Source organism: Microcaecilia unicolor, chromosome 8 (genome assembly GCF_901765095.1).
Source record: "Microcaecilia unicolor chromosome 8, aMicUni1.1, whole genome shotgun sequence".
Classification (NCBI taxonomy): Eukaryota; Metazoa; Chordata; class Amphibia; order Gymnophiona; family Siphonopidae; genus Microcaecilia; species Microcaecilia unicolor.
The window spans coordinates 161,345,734-161,367,721 of NC_044038.1; the positions used below are offsets into that span (position 1 = coordinate 161,345,734).

At 41.2% G+C, this 21,988-nt stretch overlaps 1 protein-coding gene across 2 annotated transcripts in view; it reads right to left on the minus strand.

Annotated features, from left to right (window-relative positions):
* Window positions 1-17,369: 17,369 nt before the first annotated feature.
* Window positions 17,370-21,988, minus strand: part of LOC115476041 (T-cell immunoglobulin and mucin domain-containing protein 4-like) — a 42,344-nt gene continuing 37,725 nt past the window's right edge. Inside the window, exons 7-8 of one of the 2 annotated variants that reach the window (XM_030212161.1) lie at window positions 21,117-21,156; window positions 17,370-17,954 (exon numbers count right to left, since the gene is read on the minus strand). In XM_030212161.1, the coding sequence (XP_030068021.1) occupies window positions 17,870-17,954; window positions 21,117-21,156 (125 nt within the window). In that variant the 3' untranslated portion in view covers window positions 17,370-17,869. The remainder of the gene's footprint in view (window positions 17,955-21,116; window positions 21,157-21,988) is intronic. The other variant, XM_030212162.1, reaches the window with a different exon arrangement.

Genomic DNA, 21,988 nt, shown 5'->3' on the forward strand with positions numbered 1-21,988 from the left:
GACAAGTCTGCCCTCCAGTGGCCAGATGTGTTTTTTGAGGACAGTTTTCAGAGCTATCAAGTTATGTCTAATAAAAAAGGTATCATCTTATTTTCTTTTCCATGTTTTATTTTGTTTGATTTCTATTGATAACCAGAGCTATCACAAAAATTCATTCTAGTTCACAACTATTTCCGTTTCCATAATGATTATCTATCTGCAAATCATGGGCACTGCTATGGACACCAGGATGGCGTCACAATATGCAAACCTTTTCATAGCAGAACTGGAAGAGACATTTTTGAATGTATATCAGACTCAACCCCTAAAATACTACCAGTGTATTGATGACATTTTTTAATGATTTGGAATGAGGGAGAAGATACTCTCAAACAATTTTACAATGCTTTCAATTCATGTCATCCTTCATCAGCTTTCTAGACACCATAATTTCTATGAACAATAGATATTTGCAAACATCTATATACAAGAAACATACTGACAGATGCAGCTACTTCCACAATTCCAGCTTCTACCCTTCACATACAAAAAAGCAGTAGCATACTAAGGGCAGGTAGGTATGGGTGGTCTTCCCCAGGTGCAGGCAGCAAGAGGGTGCGCAGAGCAGGCACACGATCCCCTGCCCCCTCTAACGTTACTTCCTTTTTTGGGGCAGGGGACAGACAGAGCCTGCTCCACACACCCCCCTGCTGACAGGAAAGGTCTGGTGATGCGTTTCGTGGAGTGTGATGTGCTTTGGGGGGGTGATGTGCTGGGGAGGTAATATGCTTTGGGGGCGCAGTGGTGATCCACCCCAGGTGGCAAACAGGCTAGGGAACAGCACTGCAAAAAGTCCCATTATAAAAAGCCAAGCCACATGATACCACCGTGTATGCTCTGACCCAAGAGACAGCAAAAAACACCTCCAACTTCTGATAGAATCCGTCAAACAGAAAGGCTACATCCCCAAAATAATCTCCAGGAAGATTGCCTCTTTACTTAAAATACCCAGGGAAAACTTACCATAGTACAAAGAAAAGAAAACCTTAGAGAAAGGCCCTCTTGTATTGACATAAAATCCAGAGCTGGAAAAACTGAGAAAAATCATAAAGGATCTACAGCCACTACTCTGAAAGGTTAAATTACTGAAAGAGATATTAGATAAGTACATAAGTGTTGCCATACTGGGACAGACCAAAGGTCCATCAAGCCCAGTATTCTGTTTCCAGCAGTGGCCAATCCAGGTCACAAGTACCTGGCAAGATCCCAAAATAATACAATACATTTTATGGTGCTTATCCCAGAAATAAGCAGTGGATTTTCCCAAGTCCATTTTAATAATGATCTATGGACTTTTCTTTTAGGAAACTATCCAAACCTTTTTTTTTAAAACCCCGCTAGGCTAACTGCTTTTACCACATTCTCTGGCAACGAATTCTAGAGTTTAATTACACATTGAGTATTCCCAGCTCCACCAGTGCTGGTTTTCTGAAAACACCTAGTTCAAAGCAAAAATTAGTGAAATTCCCAACACAAGCTCAAAAAGAAGGATTTCATGCCGGTTTCTTTCCTTTGCCTACAACTAAAAAAAATGTGATCTAAATCCAAAATCCCCTCCCCTTTACAGCTGAGAGCATATGGACCTGCAACTTTTCTCTGCCTTTCATAAAGGGCATGGTTGGAGGTGAGAGGAGCTGGATGAAGAAAAAGTACAGTGCTGGACTGCTGAAAAATGATATCGGCACTCATTGAATTGTATGCGTAAAAATCTGTGAATATGCTGGAAAAGTGGCAGGAAAGGAAAAATCACCAGATAAAAGTATGAGGAGATGCTTGACACTGTGGACTCAATGCTCAAAACCTAACGCACCCCCCAGTGGCAGAAATGCAGTTGGAGGACTCCCACTCAGCTTAAAGGGAGCAGTGCAGGTACTCCCTTGTAAAACTCCTTTTTACATAGAATGCACACAAAATCATACGCAATCACACTTTACTGCATTGGCCCTTTATCACAGGCTCTAAACCTGCCCACAAGGTGTTGCCTTGTGGATTACCATAATTCCCTACACCAGGGGCGTAGCTGGGTGGGGCCACAGGGGCACGGGCCCCGCCCCTGCAGATTTAGCCCTGACCCCCTGCTTTCACCCCCCCCCCCCCCGCCATCGACCCTCCCTTGCCACATTCAACCCCCCTCCTACTGCTGCCAACCCTCCCCCGCCGCTGCTGTCAGGTACTTTTGCTGGTGGGGGTCCCCAACCCCCGCCAGCCGAAGTCCTCTTCAGCGCTGGTCTCCGGCACGTTGCTGATCTGGATTCTGTTTCTGTGAGTCCTGACGTCCTGCACGTAGGAACGTGCAGGACGTCAGGACTCACAGAAACAGAATCCAGATCACCAAATGCGCCGGACTCGGAGACCGGCGCTGAAGGGGGTTTTGGCTGGCAGGTGTTGGGGATCCCCGCTAGCAAGGGTACCTGGCGGTGGTGGTGGAGGGTTGGCGGCAGTAGGAGGGGGGTCGAGGGGGATGGGGGTTGGCGGCACAGGGGGGGTCAAGGGGGACAGGGAGGTCGGCGGCGCTAGGGGGGCTAAAATGTGCCCCCTCACCTCGGACTCTAGACCCCCTCCCGCCAAAGTCTGGCTACGCCCTTGCCCTACACGTCTTCCCCTCCCCCAACCTGCCAGCATCCTGGCCCCAAGTAGCTACGCCATTGGTTTGCCTCGCTTTTGGCTGTTGACTTTATACACATTCATGAGGTTTGGAGTTTCTCCTTTTTTTTGTCATACACATATCATATATCATCTTGTTCCACTGCTTTACAATTTGGTAGCATAGAGTGCAATGACTGAAAAGTGAAAACTTTTAAACTTAGGGTTATCAAAAAATGCTGGTCTCTAAGGCACTTTCTGAGCACGCTTAGAAATTTAATATTGGTTTTGTAATTAGAGATATCCATTTTTCTTCAGCTGTGGGTTTTTAGTTATCTGATTCAAAACCTTACACCGGCATTAGAGGCAGTTAGTGCTGGAACAGCGCGCATGTTAATGGACGCAGAAGGCACTAGCCCAGGTATCAATGTGTGTACCAAAGATGGCCGCAACTTGCATTTAAATAGATGTTAATGAGGTTTTTCAATATTCCCTCCCAATGCTCAGAAGGCAGCGCAGAAACAAATGCTGGCCTTAACGCTGAAACTGCCAGCTCAGGGATGGCATTCAGCGTTTCGAGGAGAGGATTTCTTCTGCATTTGTCACATTAAACTGCCACTTTTGTGTTCTTTTTTAAATGGAAGGAAGCCTATGCAGCCTCATAAGTACATAAGTATTGCCACACTGGGACAGACCAAAGGTCCATCAAGCCCAGCATCCTATTTCCAGCAGTGACCAATCGAGGTCACAAATACCTGGCAAGATCCCCCCAAAAAAGTTCAATACATTTTATGCTGCTTATCCCAGAAATAAGCAGTGAATTCTCTCCAAGTCATTTTAATAATGATCTATGGACTTTTCCTTTAGGAAGCCGGCCAAACCTTTTTTAAACCACGCTAAGCTAACCCCTGATAATAATGAACCTGTCTGGGCCTTCTCTGAACCTAAAAGCCTGAGGGCCTGAAAGCTAACAGTGGAAATTAAAAGCATAAACTCTGAGTGACCTGGAAATGGTACGTGACAGCTGGCTTTGCAGCTTTGCAAGAAAGAGGAACCAAGAGCTAAAAGGTTCCAGCAAGTGCGTAACACAGAATGTGTATGGGGGCTTTGCAAATTACCTGGACATGCAGGCATAAGATAAAAGGTTATGATGAAATGGACTGTGAATCAAGCTAATAAACAAACTTATCAGTCTTATGTTTCTGTGGACCACCCTAAACAATCTTGATTAAGCTTTTGTAGAAAAGAGGAACAAAAAAAAAGGCAGGACTAGTGACAGGTGTCCCATAGACTCAATGTTTCCATATATAAGTGATTGTAGTTCCTACCTCTGCGGAGATGTACTTAGAGACTGCACTTTGCACCTTGGGCACACTCCCATGAGAAAAACTTTGTAGACGTTACTATTATTGGCAGTCTATTTTTCTATCTTGGTAAGTGAATAAAACCTAGTATTTTCTCATATTCTTGTGGCATGCATTTTGTTTCTCCCTAACTTTGGGAGTGCGTGGAGAATTCCTCTGGGTTGGGAAGAAAGAAATAAATAAACACCCCTTAGTTCTGATAGTGAGAAACAAACATGTGCGAGTCCGAGCAAAACCAAACGTGAAAGCACACATTGGCATCTGTTGTCCTGTGCTTAAATATGAGCCTTTCAAAAATGTAAGTGTAAACAATTTTTGAAAAGCATATATTTAAAGCTGCAAAGAACTGCGCTGATGTGTGCTTGCAGTCCCGGGTTTGACCGGGCATGCTCACAAGAGCTGCACTTACTGCAAAACTTTTGTTCACATGCACCAGGCACATTCCTCCCCCTTGCCTTCAGTTTACTAGTTCACATAAAATTTGAAAGACATTTGCTTCGACCATTGCATTGCTAGGTTTCTGCACTGCTCTTGCGCTATCAGGTTTGCACTTTTGGCTTTAGCGCTGGAGCTTTGAACTTCGCGATCTTGGATCCTAGCACTGATTCTGGTTAATCCAGGAAAGAAAGAGAAAGGAAGAATTGCTGAGCCAAAAAAGAGTCAACACAGGCATCTGATTGGCTGATGTTTCTACTGTGGCATGTACAATAATTAATTCGGAATTCTTCTTCATTAGCAGATTCCGTGGAGTCAACTATTAAACAATCCTTCTATTTTTAGAAGCCAGTTTAATCTTTGCATTACTCCTGAATATGATTTGAAATATTTCCAGTGGGACTTGTCTGTCTCCCGAGGAAAGCTTTTTTTCTCTTACTGGAGTTTGACATCAATATTTTGGTCTGATCAGTTGCTTTAAGAGTACTCAGCCATTCTAATCCCTTTGTACTGCATATGAATGCTAAATAATTCAGAAAGCAAGGTTTGCAGACAGTAAACATATCCTTCAGAGGATGAATTACATAGAAATTCACCACAGGCGGGTGTGTCTGTGCCTTAATTATTCTACTACTGATGTATCAGTACACAGTTAATCTGTAGACACAGAGACAGTGCAGGCTTCCACCCATTCCCTGACCATTGCATCTCATGGCCATTCTGGAGGGACTATTTGTAACAGTCCCCCCAGGCCAGCTCACTTCTTGAACCATTCTGAGTCCAGTGCTAGCTGTAATTCTGATGCAGATTTCAGTGTCATGAGCACTTATCCATTGATTATGCAAGCCACTGAACAGTACATAGATGACTTTTGAGCTGCCAACCTTTATGATGACAGGCTCTGAAGCTCCCGGCTTGCTGCTAGTTATCAGCAAAATCCAGGGCATGTGTCTGGTGAGGACAAGAACACTGTATTCGATTAGCTTTTCAGAGGTATTACCATGGGATTATTTTTTAGAGTATCGCTTTCCATTCTCAATCAGACAATGATGAGGATACCTTTAGTGACTAATGATATTTCAGAACAGAATTCATAAAGTCCATTTGCATAGTAATAAAAAGTCTGTGTTTAGTATTCATTATAATGTCACTGATAGCCATGAATTCACTCCCCGGTCGTGTGCGTCTTGCTTCTATTTTCATCTGTGTTTTGACGAAATGTATTATTAGTGCAGAGCTAATAGACACTTGAAATATCATGTTCCTTGTTCTTTCCCCTTATCTTCTTATGCTCAGTGGTGCCTCCTGTACTCGATCAGGCACCAGATCTGTCATGTAAATACATTATTGTGTCATGCAATGCATTATAATTTTTGGGCAGCTGAGAAAATGAATGGTTTCTAATGGATTTAGTATGATGTGTGCTGTCAAACACTGGAACAATTTCTATATCTTTAACATAGTGATGCTCAAGCCAGTCCTCAGGGCACAGCCAAGTTTTCAGGCTATCCACAATGAATATGAATTTGAGACTGCAACTGATCTGTAAGTCTTGTTACAGTATCTCCTGGAATGATAGGGTTTGTAAAACTTACAAACAAGTATCTTTTTTCCTTTAATGTCTTCCATAACAAGATTCTTGTGAACACATGGGCATACTCTGCTGGGGTTTTGAGGCATAAGTGTAGTTAATTAAAGTGAAGTTAAGTGTAGTTAAGTTAAGTTAAGTTAAGTGTAGTGTAGTGTAGTTCAGTGTTGTTGATTGTAGTTAAGTTAAGTGTAGTTATGTTTAGTTAAGTGCAGTTAAGTGCAGTTAAGTGTAGTTAAGTGAAGTGAAGTGTAGTTGGGTGTAGTCTAAAGTCATATAGGAAGCTGACTTTCTAAGAAATAGAGGGCGTCTTTTACAAAGTGGCACAATGTGACCGCTGGTGGTAGTTCTGTAGTTAATTGTAGTTAAGTGTTGTTAAGTGTAGTTAAGTGCAGCTAAGTGAAGTTAAGTGTAGTGTACTTAAGTGTAGATAAGTGATGTTAAGCCAGGTGTAGTTAAGTGAAGTGAAGTTAAGTGTAGTGTAGTTAAGTTAAGTGCAGTTAAGTGTAGTTAAGTGAAGTTAACTGTAGTTAAGTGTAGATAAGTTAAGTATAGTTAAGTGCAGTTAAGTGTAGTTAACTGTAGTTAAGTGTAGATAAGATAAGTGTAGTTATGTTTAGTTAAGTGCAGTTAAGTGAAGTGAAGTTAAGTGTAGTTAGGTGTAGTCTCAAGTCATATAGGAAGCTGGCTTTTCAAGAAATAGAGTGCGTCTTTTAGAAAGCAGCCCAATTTGACCGCTGGTGGTAGTTCTGTAGTTAAGTGTAGTTAAATGTTGTTAAGTGTAGTTAAGTTAAGTAAAGTTAAGTTAAGTTTAGTGTAGTTAAGTGTAGTTAAGATAAGTGAGGTTAAGTGTAGTTAAGTGTTGTTGATTGTAGTTAAGTGCAGTTAATTTAAGTGAAGTTAAGTGTAGATAAGTGAAGTTAAGTCAGGTGTAGTTAAGTTAAGTGAAGTTAAGTGCAGTGCAGAGGAGGGTGGGAGAGGTAGGGCGATGAAGGCGATGAAGACGGAATGCGCTTAGGAGGAATGGGGAAGGGTTCATGGCAGGGAGGAGGTGTTGAAGGTTGAGAGCTAGGAAGGAGGAGGAGGACAGTAGAGATGGTGAGGTGGTGGGGGACAGGGTGGGTAGGGTATTGCAGTAGTGAGCAGGACGGGAGAGAACATGGACGAGCAGTGAGTTCGTGTGGTATACAGCGGTGGGGGGAGAGGGGAAAGATTAGGAAGGGACAGGGCAAGGAAGAGAATGTGTATGGGAGCCATAAGTAGTGACTGAGGTGTTTACAGGTGCATATGTAGTAACTGAGGTGTTAAGCAACAAGTAGATGGGCTGGGAGACAGGCAGGTTGAAGGGTGAGCAGCCAGTCAGGAGAGTGATGGGCTGGCAAAGCGGAAGACGGGGAGGCAGGTAGGTAGTTGTGCAGGCTAGGAGGCAGGCAGGTTGTTGATGGGCAGACAAGCAGGCAAGTTGAAGGGCTGACAGGCAGGCAGGTTGGTTGATTGGCTAGCAGGCAGGCAGGCAGGAACAGGTGAGTGCGGCGGAGAGCTCAGCAGCAGGACTGGAACAAGCTGAAATAATTTGAAGGTTGGTTGATTGGCTAGCAGGCAGGCAGACAGTAACAGGTGAGTGCGGTGGAGAGCAGCAGGATTGGAACAAGCTGGAATAATTTGGAGCAGAAGAGAGCAGAGCAGCAGGATTTGAGCAAGCTGGAACATCAGGCGGACACGAACAAGCTGGAGCAGACGGACAGGGACGAGCTGGATCAGGCAGACTGGAACAAGCTGGAGCAGATGGACTGGAACAAGTAGGGAGAAGCTGGATCAGGTGGACTGGAACAAGCTGGAGCAGATGGACTGGAACAAGCAAGGAGCTGGATCAGGTGGACTGGAACAGGCAGGGAGAAGCTGGATCAGGCGGACAGGAACAAGCTGGATCAGATGGACTGGGACAGGCAGGGAAAAGCGGGATCAGGCGGACAGGAACGAGCTGGGGCCAATGGACTGGAACAAGTAGGGAGAAGCTGGATCAGGCGGACTGGAACACGCTGGAACAATCTGGATCAGGTGGACTGGAATGTGCTGGAACAAGCTAGATCAGGCGGAGTGGAATACATTGGGACAAGCTGGATCAGGCGGACTGTAACAAGCTAGGGCAGATGGGCTGGGATAAGCTGGAGCAGAGAAGATGGACTGGATGAGGCGGACTGTAATACGCTGGGGCAGATGGACTGGGATAAGCTGGAGCAGAGAAGAGCCGAGCAGCAGGACCAGGATAAGCTGGTGGGCCACACCGGAGAGCACCTGGTAGGAGTGGGAAGGAGAGGTTTGAGTCCTCTTTGGAAGCTGTTACAGCTTCTATCTTGCAGCGTCAGCTCAGGGCAGCAGTGCCTCGGTGTAGTTAAGTTAAGTGAAGTTAAGTGTAGTGTAGTTAAGTGTAGTTGAGTTAAGTTAAGTTAAATATAGTGTAGTTAAGAGTAGATAAATTATGTGAAGTTATGTGTAGTTAAGTTAAGTGTAGTCTCAAGTCATATAGGAAGCTGACTTTTCAAGAAATAGAGGGTGTCCTTTACAAAGCAGCCCAATTTGACCGCTGGTGGTAGTTCTGTAGTTAAGTATACTTAAGTGTAGTTAAGTGTAGTTAAGTTAAGTGAAGTTAAGAGTAGTGTAGTTAAGTGTAGTTAAGTGAAGATAAGTTAAGTGCACTTAACTTCACAACACTTAACTTCACTTAACTTAACTACACTTAACTACACTACACTTAACTTCACTTAACTACACTGAACCATAATACACGTAACTTCACTTAACTTTACTACACTAAACTACACTTAACTTCACTTAACTTAATACACTTAACTACACTACAGTTAACTTCACTTTACTTAACTACACTTAACAACACTTAACTACAGAACTACCACCAGTGGTCACATTGGGCCGCTTTGTAAAAGACGCCCTCCATTTCTTGGAAAGTCAGCTTCCTATATAACTTGAGACTACACCTAACTACACTTAACTTCTCTTCACTTAACTACACTTAACTGCACTTAACTAAACATAACTACACAACTTTTTTTTTAATTATTTCTTTATTCATTTTAAATCAAATAAACAAACTTTTACATTTGAACAGGAAATACAGACATGAAATAATGCTAAAGGAATGTACTTTCCCCAAGGAAAATAAAAGTAAAGGAAAACTGTTACTCTTCCTCAGACCACTACCAATGGGGGATAGTCTACAGAACATAGAAGACTACAATATTAACAACAAAAATTAGTAGAAATATGCTTAGCATGCAACCTATCTTATATTCACATAATATTATCATCTGGACCGGCAGTTAACCAACTTTCTTCATAATTACAAATGCCTTCAACTGTTCAGGTTGATAAAAATTATATTTTAGACCCATATATTTAATAATACATTTACAGGGGTAATTAAGATAAAAGGAGGCCCCTAAAGATGTAACTTCTGATCTCATTGCTAAGAACAGTTTCCTCCTTTCTTGGGTCTGCTTAGTAATATCAGGATAGATCCAAACTTTTTTACCCCTGAACAGAGCCTGCATTTTTTAAAAGTACAATCGCATTACCGCATCTAAATCTTGTTGGAAAATAAATGAAACAATTAATATCGTTCTTTCAGAATTAATATTTAAAGTTATCTCTAATAATTCCGAAATGTTCAAACTTGGCTCTTGATTTTCATCCAGAATAGCTTGAAGAGAAGTTTCAGAAGGCTTTTTTGTTGGAATATAATAGACTTTGTTCAATGGTGGAATAGTTTCTGGGGAAAAATTTAAAACCTCCTGCAAATATATTTTAAAGGCGTCAGACGGATTAATTCCAAATTCCATTGGGAAGTTCAAGAGTCTTAGATTTAGCCTCCGATTATAATTTTCTATCATTTCCAGCCTACGCTGAGTGGAAAGATTATCTTTAACTATTGAGGCTGTAACGTCATTTACTTTAGTAACATCCTGCTTAAGAGAGGCCAATTGTTCAATAGTTTCTTGCTTAGCGGTATTAAAGGATAATGAAAGATGTTCCACAGTACTCACTAAATCTTTTATCTCTTTCGCCGAGTTGGCAACCGTCGCGTCGACTCTCTGGAGAGCTTCCCAAATGCTCTCCAGGGTAACTGCCGCTGTTTTCTGTGTTGGATCACTATGCTCTGCCCGAGATTCCTTCGATATTGGGCCTCCCTCGGATTCCGTCTCTCTCGTTCCCCGAACCGCTTCCGCACCTTCAACCACTTCCGGGTCGGGCTGGTCGCGTCAAGAGAGACGTTCTTCGGGGAACGGCGGTGGATGATAGTCCAGAGGGGAGAGTGAAATTTTCAGCCCCAAGTCTCCGATGGAGTCTTCGCCCTCGGAGGCAGAGGGGCCCCTCTCGATAATTAAGGTAGGTGGCTTCATGGTGTACCTCTCAATCGTTTGTTGAACTGGAGAGGACGTCCCAGTAGTCGAGGACACTGCTCTGACCGTCCCCTTACGTTTAGTATGGGGCATCTCGTAATGAAGAAAAAACAAAGTTCAACAAGCTATGAGAGAACTCCAGAAACGACTTTCAGCGTGCTGCTAACTTGAGACACGCCCCCCGCAACTACACTTAACTTATCTACACTTAACTACAGTTGATCAGGTACCACATACAGTTCAAGCTTCTCCTACTAACCTACAAATGCACTCAATCAGCAGCCCCTCCCTACCTCTCTACCCTCATCTCCCCTTACGTTCCTACCCGTAACCTCCGCTCTCAAGACAAATCCCTCCTTTCAGTACCCTTCTCCACCACCGCCAATTCCAGGCTCCACCCTTTCTGTCTTGCCTGACCCAATGCTTGGAATAAACTCCCTGAGCCTATACTCCAGGCCCCCTCCCTGCCCATCTTCAAATCCTTGCTCAAAGCCCACCTCTTCAATGTCGCCTTCGGCACCTAACCACTATACCTCTATTCAGGAAATCTAGGCTGCCCCAACTTGACATTTTGTCCTTTAGATTGTAAACTCCTTTGATCAGGGACTGTCCTTCTTTGTTAAACTGTACAGCGCTGCGTAACCCGAGTAGCGCTCTAGAAATCTTAAGTAGTAGTAGTAGTAGTAGTAGTAGTAGTACATTTAACTACACTTTTAGGATCAAGAAGTCTCAAGTCATATATGAGTGGGAAAGTGCGGAGTACAAAGGAAAAAAAAACAAAAAAAACTTACCTACACTTAACTGCACTTAACTAACTTAACTTAACTTAACTACACTTAATTTAACTACACTTAACTACATTTAACTTAACTACACTTAAGTTAACTACACTTAACTACACTACACTACAGTTAACCTCATTTAACTTTAATACACTTAACTACACTACACAACTTTACTTAACTTAACTACACTTAACTACAGAACTACCACCAGCCGCTTTGTAAAAGACGCCCTCTATTTCTTGAAAAGTCAGCTTCCTCTATGACTTGAGACTTCACTTAACTACACTTCACTTCACTGAACTAGACTTAACTTAACTACACTTAAGTTAACCATACATAACTACACTACACTTAACCTCACTTAACTTTAATACACTTAATTACACTGCACTTAACTACATTTACTTAACTACACTTAAGTTAACTACACTTAAGTTAACTACACTTAACTATACTTAGCAACACTTAACTACACTTAACTGAACTTCACTTAACTACACTTAAGTAACTTAACTTAACTTACCTACACTTAACTACAATACACTTAACTTTCCTAAACTTAACTACACTTAACAACACTTAACTACACTTAATTTAACTACTCTTAAATACACAATTAAACTTTACACTTAAATACACTTACCTTATCTACACATAACTACACTTAACTTAAGTACACTTAACTTAAGTACACTTAACTGCACTTAACAAAACTTTATAACACTTAACTACACTTAACTGCACTTAACTTAAATGCACAACTACACTTAACACTTAACTACAATTAAATACAATTAACTTATCTACACTTAAGTACACATAACTTCACTTAACTACTATTAACTTAACAACACTTAAATACACTTAACTACACTTAACTTCACTTAACTTAACTATACTTAACTACACTTAGCAGCACTTAACTACACTTAACAAAATTACACTTAACTACAGAACTACCACCAACGGTCACATTGAGCTACTTTATAACAGACGCCCTCTATTTCTTGAAAAGTCAGCTTCCTATATGACTTGAGACTGCACTTAACTAATCATAACTACACTTAACTTATCTACATTTAACTACAGTTAACTTCACTTAATTACACTTAACTACATTTTACTGCTCTTAACTAAACTACTTAACTGCACTTAACTACTCTACACTTAACTTCACTTAACTTATCTTTACTTCACTACACTACACTTAACTACACCTAACTTAACTTTAGTTAACTTAACTACACTTAACTACACCTAACTTAACTTCACTTAACATAACTACACTTTACTACACTACACTTAACTTAACTACGCTTAACTACAGAACTACCACCAACGGTCAAATTGGGCTGCTTTCTAAAAGAAGCCCTCTATTTCTTGAAGTCAGCTTCCTGTATGACTTGAGACTTCATTATCCCAAAATTCTGGACTAAGTTAAGTATACTTGACTTAAAAGCACTTATCGTAAGTGTGCTTAACTTAAGAGCACTTATTTTAAGAGCACAACTTAAGAGCGCTTAACCTGAGAGCTCTTAGCTTAAGAGCACTTAACTTATGAGCACAACCTGAGAACACTTAACTTAAGAGTGCTTAACTTGAGAGCGCTTAACTTGAGAGCTCTTAGCTTAAGAGCGCGTAACTTGAGAGCATTAAACTCACTTAACTTAACTACACTTAACTTCACTTCACTTAACTGCATTTAATCATAGTTCTGTAGTTAAGTGTAGGTAAGTTAAGTGAGTTTAATGCTCTCAAGTTACGCGCTCTTAAGCTAAGAGCTCTCAAGTTAAGCGCTCTCAAGTTAAGCGCTCTCAATTTAAGCACACTTAAGTTAAGTGTTTTCAGGTTGTGCTCATAAGTTAAGTGCTCTTAAGCTAAGAGCTCTCAGGTTAAGCGCTCTTAAGTGTAGTTATGTGTAGATAAGGTAAGTGTATTTAAGTGTAAAGTTTAATTGTGTATTTAAGAGTAGTTAAATTAAGTGTAGTTAAGTGTTGTTAAGTGTAGTTAAGTTTAGGAAAGTTAAGTGTATTGTAGTTAAGTGTAGGTAAGTTAAGTTAAGTTACTTAAGTGTAGTTAAGTGAAGTTCAGTTAAGTGTAGTTACGTTATGTAAAGTTAATTAGAGGGCGTCTTTTACGAAGCAGCCAATGTGACCGCTGCTGGTAGTTCTGTAGTTAAGTGTAGTTAAGTGAGTTTAATTCTCTCAAGTTAAGCACTCTTAAGTGCTCTCAAGGTAAGCACTCTTAAGCGCTCTCAAGTTAAGTGCTCTTAAGCTAAGAGCTCTCAAGTTAAGCGCTCTCAAGTTAAGCATGCTTAAGTTAAGTGTTCTCAGGTTAAGTGCTCATAAGTTAAGTGCTCTTAAGCTAAGTGCTCTCAGGTTAAGCGCCCTCTATTTCTTGAAAAGTCAGCTTCCTCTATGACTTGAGACTTCTTGATCCCAAAAGTGTAGATAAGTGTAGTGAAGTTAAGTGAAGTTAAGTGTAGTGTAGTTAAAAGTAGTTAAGTTAAGTTAAGTTACTTAAGTGTAGTGAAGTTAAGTGAAGCTAAGTATATTGTAGTTAAGTGTAGATAAATTAAGTGAAGTTATGTGTAGTTAAGTTAAGTATAGTCTCACGTCATAGAGGAAGCTGACTTTTCAAGAAATAGAGGGCGTCTTTTACAAAGCGGCCCAATATGACCGCTGGTGGTAGTTCTGTAGTTAAGTAATTTAACTTACGTAACTTAACTTAACACAATTAACTATACATAACTTAACTACACTTAACTACACTACACTTAACCTCACTTAACTTTAATACACTTAACAACACTACACTTAACTACATTTAACTTAACTACACTTAAGTTAACTACACTTAACTACAATAAACTTAACCTCACTTAACTTTAATACACTTAACTACACTACACTTAACTTCACTTAACTACAGAACTACCACTAGCGGTCATATTGGGCCGCTATGTAAAAGATGTTAACCCTTTGGTAGGTCCTAGGAATAGATTCATATTGCCTTTCCCCCTTTCAAAATATAAAACCTACAAATGCCCCCCTTATCGTGTGATTCTGACTACAGAGGAAATCCAGTACAGGAAACAGCAGATAAGAAGTGCTACTAACCAACTCTTTTTGCCAACTGATGGACAATTTACAGAAGTTAGGGAGAACCTCTGAGGGCAGGGGTGTCTCCTGTCTTCCCTTCCAACTCTTTATTCTTCCATGCAGCTGTCTTACCAAGGCAAAAATCTACCTTGGGAGTCAATTAATTAGCACATTTGAGAGGGCCCCCATAAACATTTGGGCCCTAGGTACATGCTTAGATTGACTGTGCTTTAATTCCTGCCGTATGCATTTGTGGATCTAAATTGTGGATAGCATGAAAACCTGGCTGTGCCCAGAGACTTGGTCTGGGAACCACTGTTTTAACTAGAGCTTATGTAATAGGTTCTTGGTTATATAATTCTGAATGCTGTCCTTGCAGGATGCCAGTGAACAACCTCACCCCTGTATGAGCTAGTATGCATAAGTTGGTGTGCTAATGCTATATCTGTCTATTTATAAAGTCATAGCTCTATGATTAGTTAAAATGGTCACATTGCAGAAAGAACATAAGAATAGCCATACTGGGTCAGACCAATGGTTCATCTAGCCCAGTAAGACAAAAAACACCAAAGCAGTCACTGTGAAGTCCAGAGTCTTTATTCAAACAATCCCGATGTGGCCACGTTTTACCAAATAGGCTGCATCAGGGGTAAAACATAGATAACTAACCAGGGACAGACAAGATTTAGCCCTGGTACTAAAACTGAGCATCCAAGATGACGATCAGCAGTTTTCTTAATCACAGATAGCAGAGCAATAACTTCATACATCTGTGAAATGTGGCCACCTCGGGATTGTTTGAATAAAGCTACTTTGGACTTCACAGTGCCTGCTTTGATGTTTCTTGTCTCTATTGCTGCAAGACAGTGCCTCTTTTTCAATCTGGTCATCTAGCCCAGTATCCTGTTTCCAACAGTGGCCAATCCAGGTCACAACTACCTGGCAGAAACCCAAATAGTAGCAACATTCCACTTAGAATCTCAAAAAGTAAGATTCCAGAATCCCAAAGAGTAACAAAATTTCAGAATCTCAGATGGTAGCACCATTCCATGCTACCAATCCCAGGAAAAGCAGTGGCTTCCCCCATGTCCATATCAATAACAAACTATGGACTTTTCCTCACGGAATTTGTCCAAACCCTTTTTAAACCCAGATATGCTAACCACAGGAAATGAACACATCCTTCTGTTCCCATACTTCTGGGAATATTGATCAGTCTGGAAAAATCACAGTATTTTTGTTAAATCAGGATGACTAATTTATTCACTGTAGTACTGTGATTTTTTTTTCTAGATTGTGCAACACCCCCAGAAACATGGGAACAGTTGAATTCTTTTGTCCACTCCCTGAGGCAGCATGGTGGAAACATTGACCACATTGGAGACGGGAGCTAGATCATTCATTTACTTTATGCAAACCAAAGGGAACAGTGCTGGTTATCTCCTGCTGAATTTTAACGGTCAGTGCTTAGCAGCTAATCAGTTATATTGTGCAATATAACTGGCGATCCATAAATATTCAGCACTTCGATGGCTAAGTGGCACTTTTACTAAGCTGCGTAAGGGCCTACGAACGTAACCTTGTGCCAAATCGGCACTACTGCCCGGCTAGCGTTTGAGCCAGGTGGTAATTCTGAATGTGGCGCGTGACGAATCCCACAGTAGAAAATAATTTTCTGTTTTCTATCACAGGCTGCTTACCTGGCGGTAAACCGGTTGGCATGAACTGCATGCCGAAATGGACACGAGTTGGTTTCAGTTCTTGTGCACGTCTATTTTCTGGCCCCTTAAAAAAAGGCCCTTTTTCCTAGACTCAGTAAAAAAATGGCCCAGCATGCACCCTAAAGACATGCTCACTCTACGACAGGCCACTTTTTACCACTGCTTAGTAAAAGGACCCCTAAGTTTGGTGTCCAAATTGAGCTGCTGAAATATCAGGCCTATCTTTGGCTGCTATAAACTTAGCCGGCCAGGGCTAAATATTGGCTTCTCCGGTTAAATTTAAACCAACAAAAAAAAAACAGATATTCAATGCCGGTCATCATAAACAGCCTGGCATTGAATATCCGGTCTCACCGTCAACCACAGGAGTTAGCCAGGCTGCCTCCCGCAGTTTGAATATCAACCTCATTGTATTTAATTTGTCATTCTATAAGCACAAGCACTTAAAAGGTGGTCAGCTCTGAGGCAGAAGAAGAGAGTTAGGGAAGAGAGTTAAGGAACAGCCAATTTTAAGCAGAAAAAACACATGTAAATGACCATTTTCTGGCTACATCGTATTCTGGAAGTGCATAACAAGATGTGATGGAACATTCTTTGCATGTGGGTGTTCATATGAGCAGTTTGGACAGAGCATGGAAAGGGCACACATTTATGTATATCTGTTTTAAAATTGTATAATCTACATGTCTTCTTTTGCAATCTACAGGGTGAGGCAAAAAAGTAACCCCCTAGAGGTTCTTTGCCGTTTTCTCAGCAACAGTTTTGAATTTCAATGAGAAACTTTACGTACTTATTTAGTCATCATACCTACATATTACTATTAAACAACATTTAATTATCTTTAGCTGTGTTGAGGTTACTGATATTTTAGCGTTATTACCTAACGATTTTTATGCGTTAAAAATAATTGAGCTAAAATACAATTAAATAACATCATTCAAAAAATACAGTTAACAGTGTGTCACAATTTCGTAGTCACTGTGAATGCTCAAAGTGTCCATCCCCAGCTTTAACACAGGCCGTCAGTCACTTTGGGACGTTCTTAACAGCCTTGTCAATCGGTCTTTATGGCAGGCTGTCCTAGATCATCTAGCACTTCCTTGAGTTTGGCGATTGCTTGTGCTTTCTTGAATTCGACGATTGTTTGTGGCTTTGGGTGAAGCTTGTGATAGGCCTCCAACATTGCCCCCCCCCCCCCCCCCCCCCCCCCCCCAAGAGAAAAGTCACTTTGATGTCATTAACAGTATGCTGGTACCCCATTTTGTTTAAAATAATGGTAGTTTTACAGTGCAAACATTTTTGAACATATGAAAATCTAATTCCACTCAGCACATACATAGTAACAACAAATAAAGCTGTAAAATTTCACATTGACATTCCAAGTAGTTGTTGAGAAAAAAGCAAAAAAACTCTAGGGACTTGCTTAGCATTAACATCAGCGAAATAGGTGCACATGGGGTAACTTGTCTTAGTATTCTATAAAGCAAAGTAGACGCCTACTTTTATTTATGGAATAGGTTTGAAATTGGCACTTTTGTGGCACTGAAATCAAGGTGCCCCCCATATAATTACCTTCCTAGCGTCTAAGTCCAACACACTGCTCAAGAGTTGGAAGACAGATGAAATTTGTCCAATACACTGAAGTCAACTTTGTTCCTGTTGTGCAATGTGTTAAGAGATCGAAGACACTTATATCACTGGGTCAGTCTGGCAGGTAGGTTGTCCAGGATTCCCTGATCATTTCATGGTTTCAGCTCTTTGCAGATGATGTGGATACAGCTGCTATATTTGAACTGATTTTGGACCACCCTAGTGGTCAGAAGTCAGCCTGACTGTTATAGATTATAAAAGTTCTCTTCTGCCCCTCTTGCCTTCGGCATCTCATTGAGGAGATTCTCAGGGAGTCCAAGGGAGTCCACACTGTGGAGAGATAGAAAGACAGCAAATTCTCTTCCATGACATCTTTATTTTCTGATAAAAATAAACTTTGCTTATCGTGGACAATGTAACCTGCACGGACAGTTCACATATTATTATAAGGGACAATTTTCAAACTCCCCACCCAGCTTCAAGGTTCTTACTTCCTATCCATGCACTTCTAGCTATGCACTTTGTATGTATGAAATAAGAATAACCATACTGGGTCAGACCAATGGTCCATCTGGCCCGGTATTCAGCTTCCAACAGTGGCCAATCCAGAGTAACACTGTGAGAACACTTCTTCATGGTAGCAGCTGAGGTATATGTTTGAAGCACTTGCAGTGACATAGTGCTGCTGACTTAGGAGCCCTTTTATTAAGCCCCGTAGGCACGTACACGTGTCCTACAGTCGTCAGTTTTGAACTACCACCCGGCTACCACGTGGCCCAGGTGGTAATTTCATTTTCTATACATGCTGGAAAATTTTCTGTCGTGCAGTGCTAACTGGGCGGTAATCAGCATTGTACACATGCTGATAATTACCACCCAGTTAATGCATGAGACCTTACCACTAAGTCAATGGGAGGTGGTAAGTTCTCAGGCCCAAAATGGACGTGCGTCAATTTTCATTTTGCCATATGTTCATTTTCAGCCAAAAAAAAGCCTTTTTTGCAGGTGCGCTGAAAAATGGACCTGTGCGCATCCAATACATGCATCTACACCAGTGCAGGCCATTTTTCAGCGCACCTTAGTAAAAGGACCCCTTAGATATTGTTCTGTGATAAATAAATGTAAAATAATTAACTGAAGAGACTAAAAGTTAAAACAAAAGTAAAAGAAAGACTAAAATTAAGGGGCCCTTTTACTAAGGTGCACCTTAAAATGGCCTGTGCTGGTGTAGGCGTGTGTTTTGGCCAATTTTTCAGTGCGCCTGGAGAAAAGGCTTTTTTTGTGGCCAAAAAGGGACATGTGGCAAAATTAAAACCAGCGCACGTCCATTTTCAGCCTGAAACTTTACCGCCACCCACTGACTTAGCAGTAAGGTCTCACACGTTAACTGGGTGGTAAGCGGCCAGCGAGTGTAAACTACTGATTACCGCCAGGTAAGAGCCACACGGTAGAAAATAGAAAATATTTTTGACTGTGTGTTTGGGTGTGCGTCAATAATGGAACCTACCACCTGGGGCATGCGGCAGCCAGGCAGTAGTTCCAATTTGGAGCATTTTGGATGCATATAGGCGCCTTTGTAAAAGGGCCCCTAAAAGAATAATTCTTTAAAGGACTGAAAGACAATGCGGGTCCTGTTGCAACCACGGAAAAAATAAAACTGAGGTGGGAGAGATGGATTTGAGTGCGTAAGCTGTTGAAGTATTTCAATAGGACGGGCGGTTATCATGCGTCGGTAAACAAGCTGTAGAATCTCCTGCTTCTATTTGGCCAGCGACAAACTCCTGAGGCAGGCCTGTGGCCAAAACACAGTACTGTGTCGAGTCTACAATAAAGTTTGCTCCTTTATATACCACCACAGTCTCAGCGTCCTGGAGTCATTGGTCCACTTCCCACTTTTTTTTATCTGTACATTAGATATAGTGGCATGGGTGCACGTAGGTAATAGAATAGTAGCATTTGCATGTCTAATTGCCTACAGTTAGGGGTGACCATTTGCACCAGCCTTTGAAATAGCATAACAGCTCATGCTTAAAGTTAGCAGTGCAAATGTGGAATTGCCGATATAAACTTCACGCTTAGCATGTTCTATCCCAGCACCTAAATTTAGGCGTCCTTTTGAGAGTTACCCCATGTGGAAGGAAAAAGTTGGGGAGGAGGGGGGGTCACTTGGGGAATTTTTTTCCCTAATTTTCAGATATTTTTTCAGTTAGTTTCTCAGATTAATTTTAATTAAAATGTTGACAAAACTTGTTAATCTATAAGTTAATTTGATCTATTAAATTGATTTAGCAATGCACTTAGGGCTCCTTTCATCAAGCTGCAGCAAAAGGGGGCCGGCGCTGCCCCCTTTTACCGCAGCTTGATAAAAAGGAAGTCTCGCTTTCCTGCAGGAAATGGCCATGTGGCAAGTAAAGCACTTCCTGCACGGCCATTTTGGGAGGAAGCCCTTACCGCTACCCATTGAGGTGGCGGTAAGGGCTCCCACGTTAACCCGGCGGTTTCTGGGCAGTGATTACCACCGGGTACACTCTAGTGCTACAAAAATAAATATATTTTTGTAGTGCCAGAAATGACAGCACTCTAGGAAGTACCGCCGGGCTGCTGCGGTAGCCCGGCGGTACTTCCTGTTCAGCGAGCAGTAAGCCCATGTTGGGCTTACCGCCACTTAGTAAAAGGAGCCCAAAAATGGTTAATGAACCAAATACTTACTAATGAATACACTTCTCGATTATCTAGCCTTTCTGTGCAAACAAGTGTGTGTATTTTTACCCACTAGAAGACGTGTGTATTGTAGCTCCCAATGAGGCCCTTTTTTCAAAGCGGCGGTAAGCCGAACGCGGGTTTACCACACTCTAATCAGGAGCTACTGCCAGCCCAATGTAGGTGTCGGCAGTAGTTGTAACCCCAGCACACACCATTTCCTGTACTGGGGAAAATAGGACTGTAGATTTTAGCATGGCACTAACCCAGCGGTAATCGGATAGTGCTGCGCTCTACCCGGTTACCGCCACCTCAAAGTGTGGTGGTAAGTGCTCCCCCTCACATGGCCACTCGGCTATTTTCATCCTTTTTTACCCACTGCGGTACAAAAGGGACACAGCGCACAGTAAAAGGACCCCAATGTGCATTCATCCATCTACTGGAGAATGAATGTATGCAGATAAATGCTCTTTTATTGCTGTCATTTTTCTTAGGCTTCTATGTTGATTATTTTAATAGGATTAATAATTAACCCTCTGGTAGCTCCTTGCCTTAATTAAGGTCACTTGACATGATGGTATATAGTTCTAATTTATTTATTCTTTTATACCACTAATCTAAAGTTCTTAGGGTTTTACAGTAAAACATTGATTCAGCCACATTTTTCACAAAATACAGTTAAATGTATTAATAGCTTTCTCCAATGTTATGTCAACTGGAAAACTGAATATTGCAACTGGCCCATAGCTTACAACCTGAACAACCAATTAGACAAATATAAAATTTATTTACCTTCTAGCTCTGTCCAAGTGATACTGCTTTAACATTTTTCCTATAAATAAATGTAGATTAAAAAAAAAGATTTTTAAAAAATGAAACCCTACTTGACCAGGCAGGGCAGAAATATGATTTAGAAGGACAAAAATCAAGAGCTGGGAAACCACGCCAGTCTGAAGGTATTTAATTAGACTGAGTGGTAAAGCTACCCAAATTAACTTTACTTAGATATTTAGTGCTATTTATGTGTAATTTTTAATTTATAGATTGTATTTATTGATTTTATTTGTTTTTGATGTCAATACAATATGTAATTATTTACAACGTGATATTATACATCCAATAAAGGAAACAAAATGCAAATAGTAAGACCTCTGAAAAAATATTGCACAGTGGTTTTCTGAGGCATTTATCTTAAGTCTGTCGCAAAGCTCCCAATGCTCGAGCATTGGAAGCCTTGCGACAGATTTAAGATATGCCTCAGAACACCACTGCTGTCCAATATTTTTTCAGCAGTTTTATTTTATTTACAATTTGTTTCATGTTTTAAATGTATAATATGACAGTATAAATAATTAGGCACTGCACAGAGGAGTTTTTCTGACCAATGGTTATGCTTATAACTCATTTAGGCCACTAAGTCGCCAGAGAGGGGCATAATCGAACGTCGCCAGCGAAATAGATTGCCGGTGATCTATTTTGGCGGCAGCACAACAGCTGACCGGAACCGTATTATCGAAAAAGATGGTCGGCCATCTTTTTTTTCGATAATACGGTTTAGCCCGGCCAAATGGCAGAGTTCGTCGGGTTTGAGATGGCTGGTTTTGTTTTTCAGCGATAATGGGAAAAAATACTAGCCATCTCAAACCCGGTGAAATCCAAGGCAT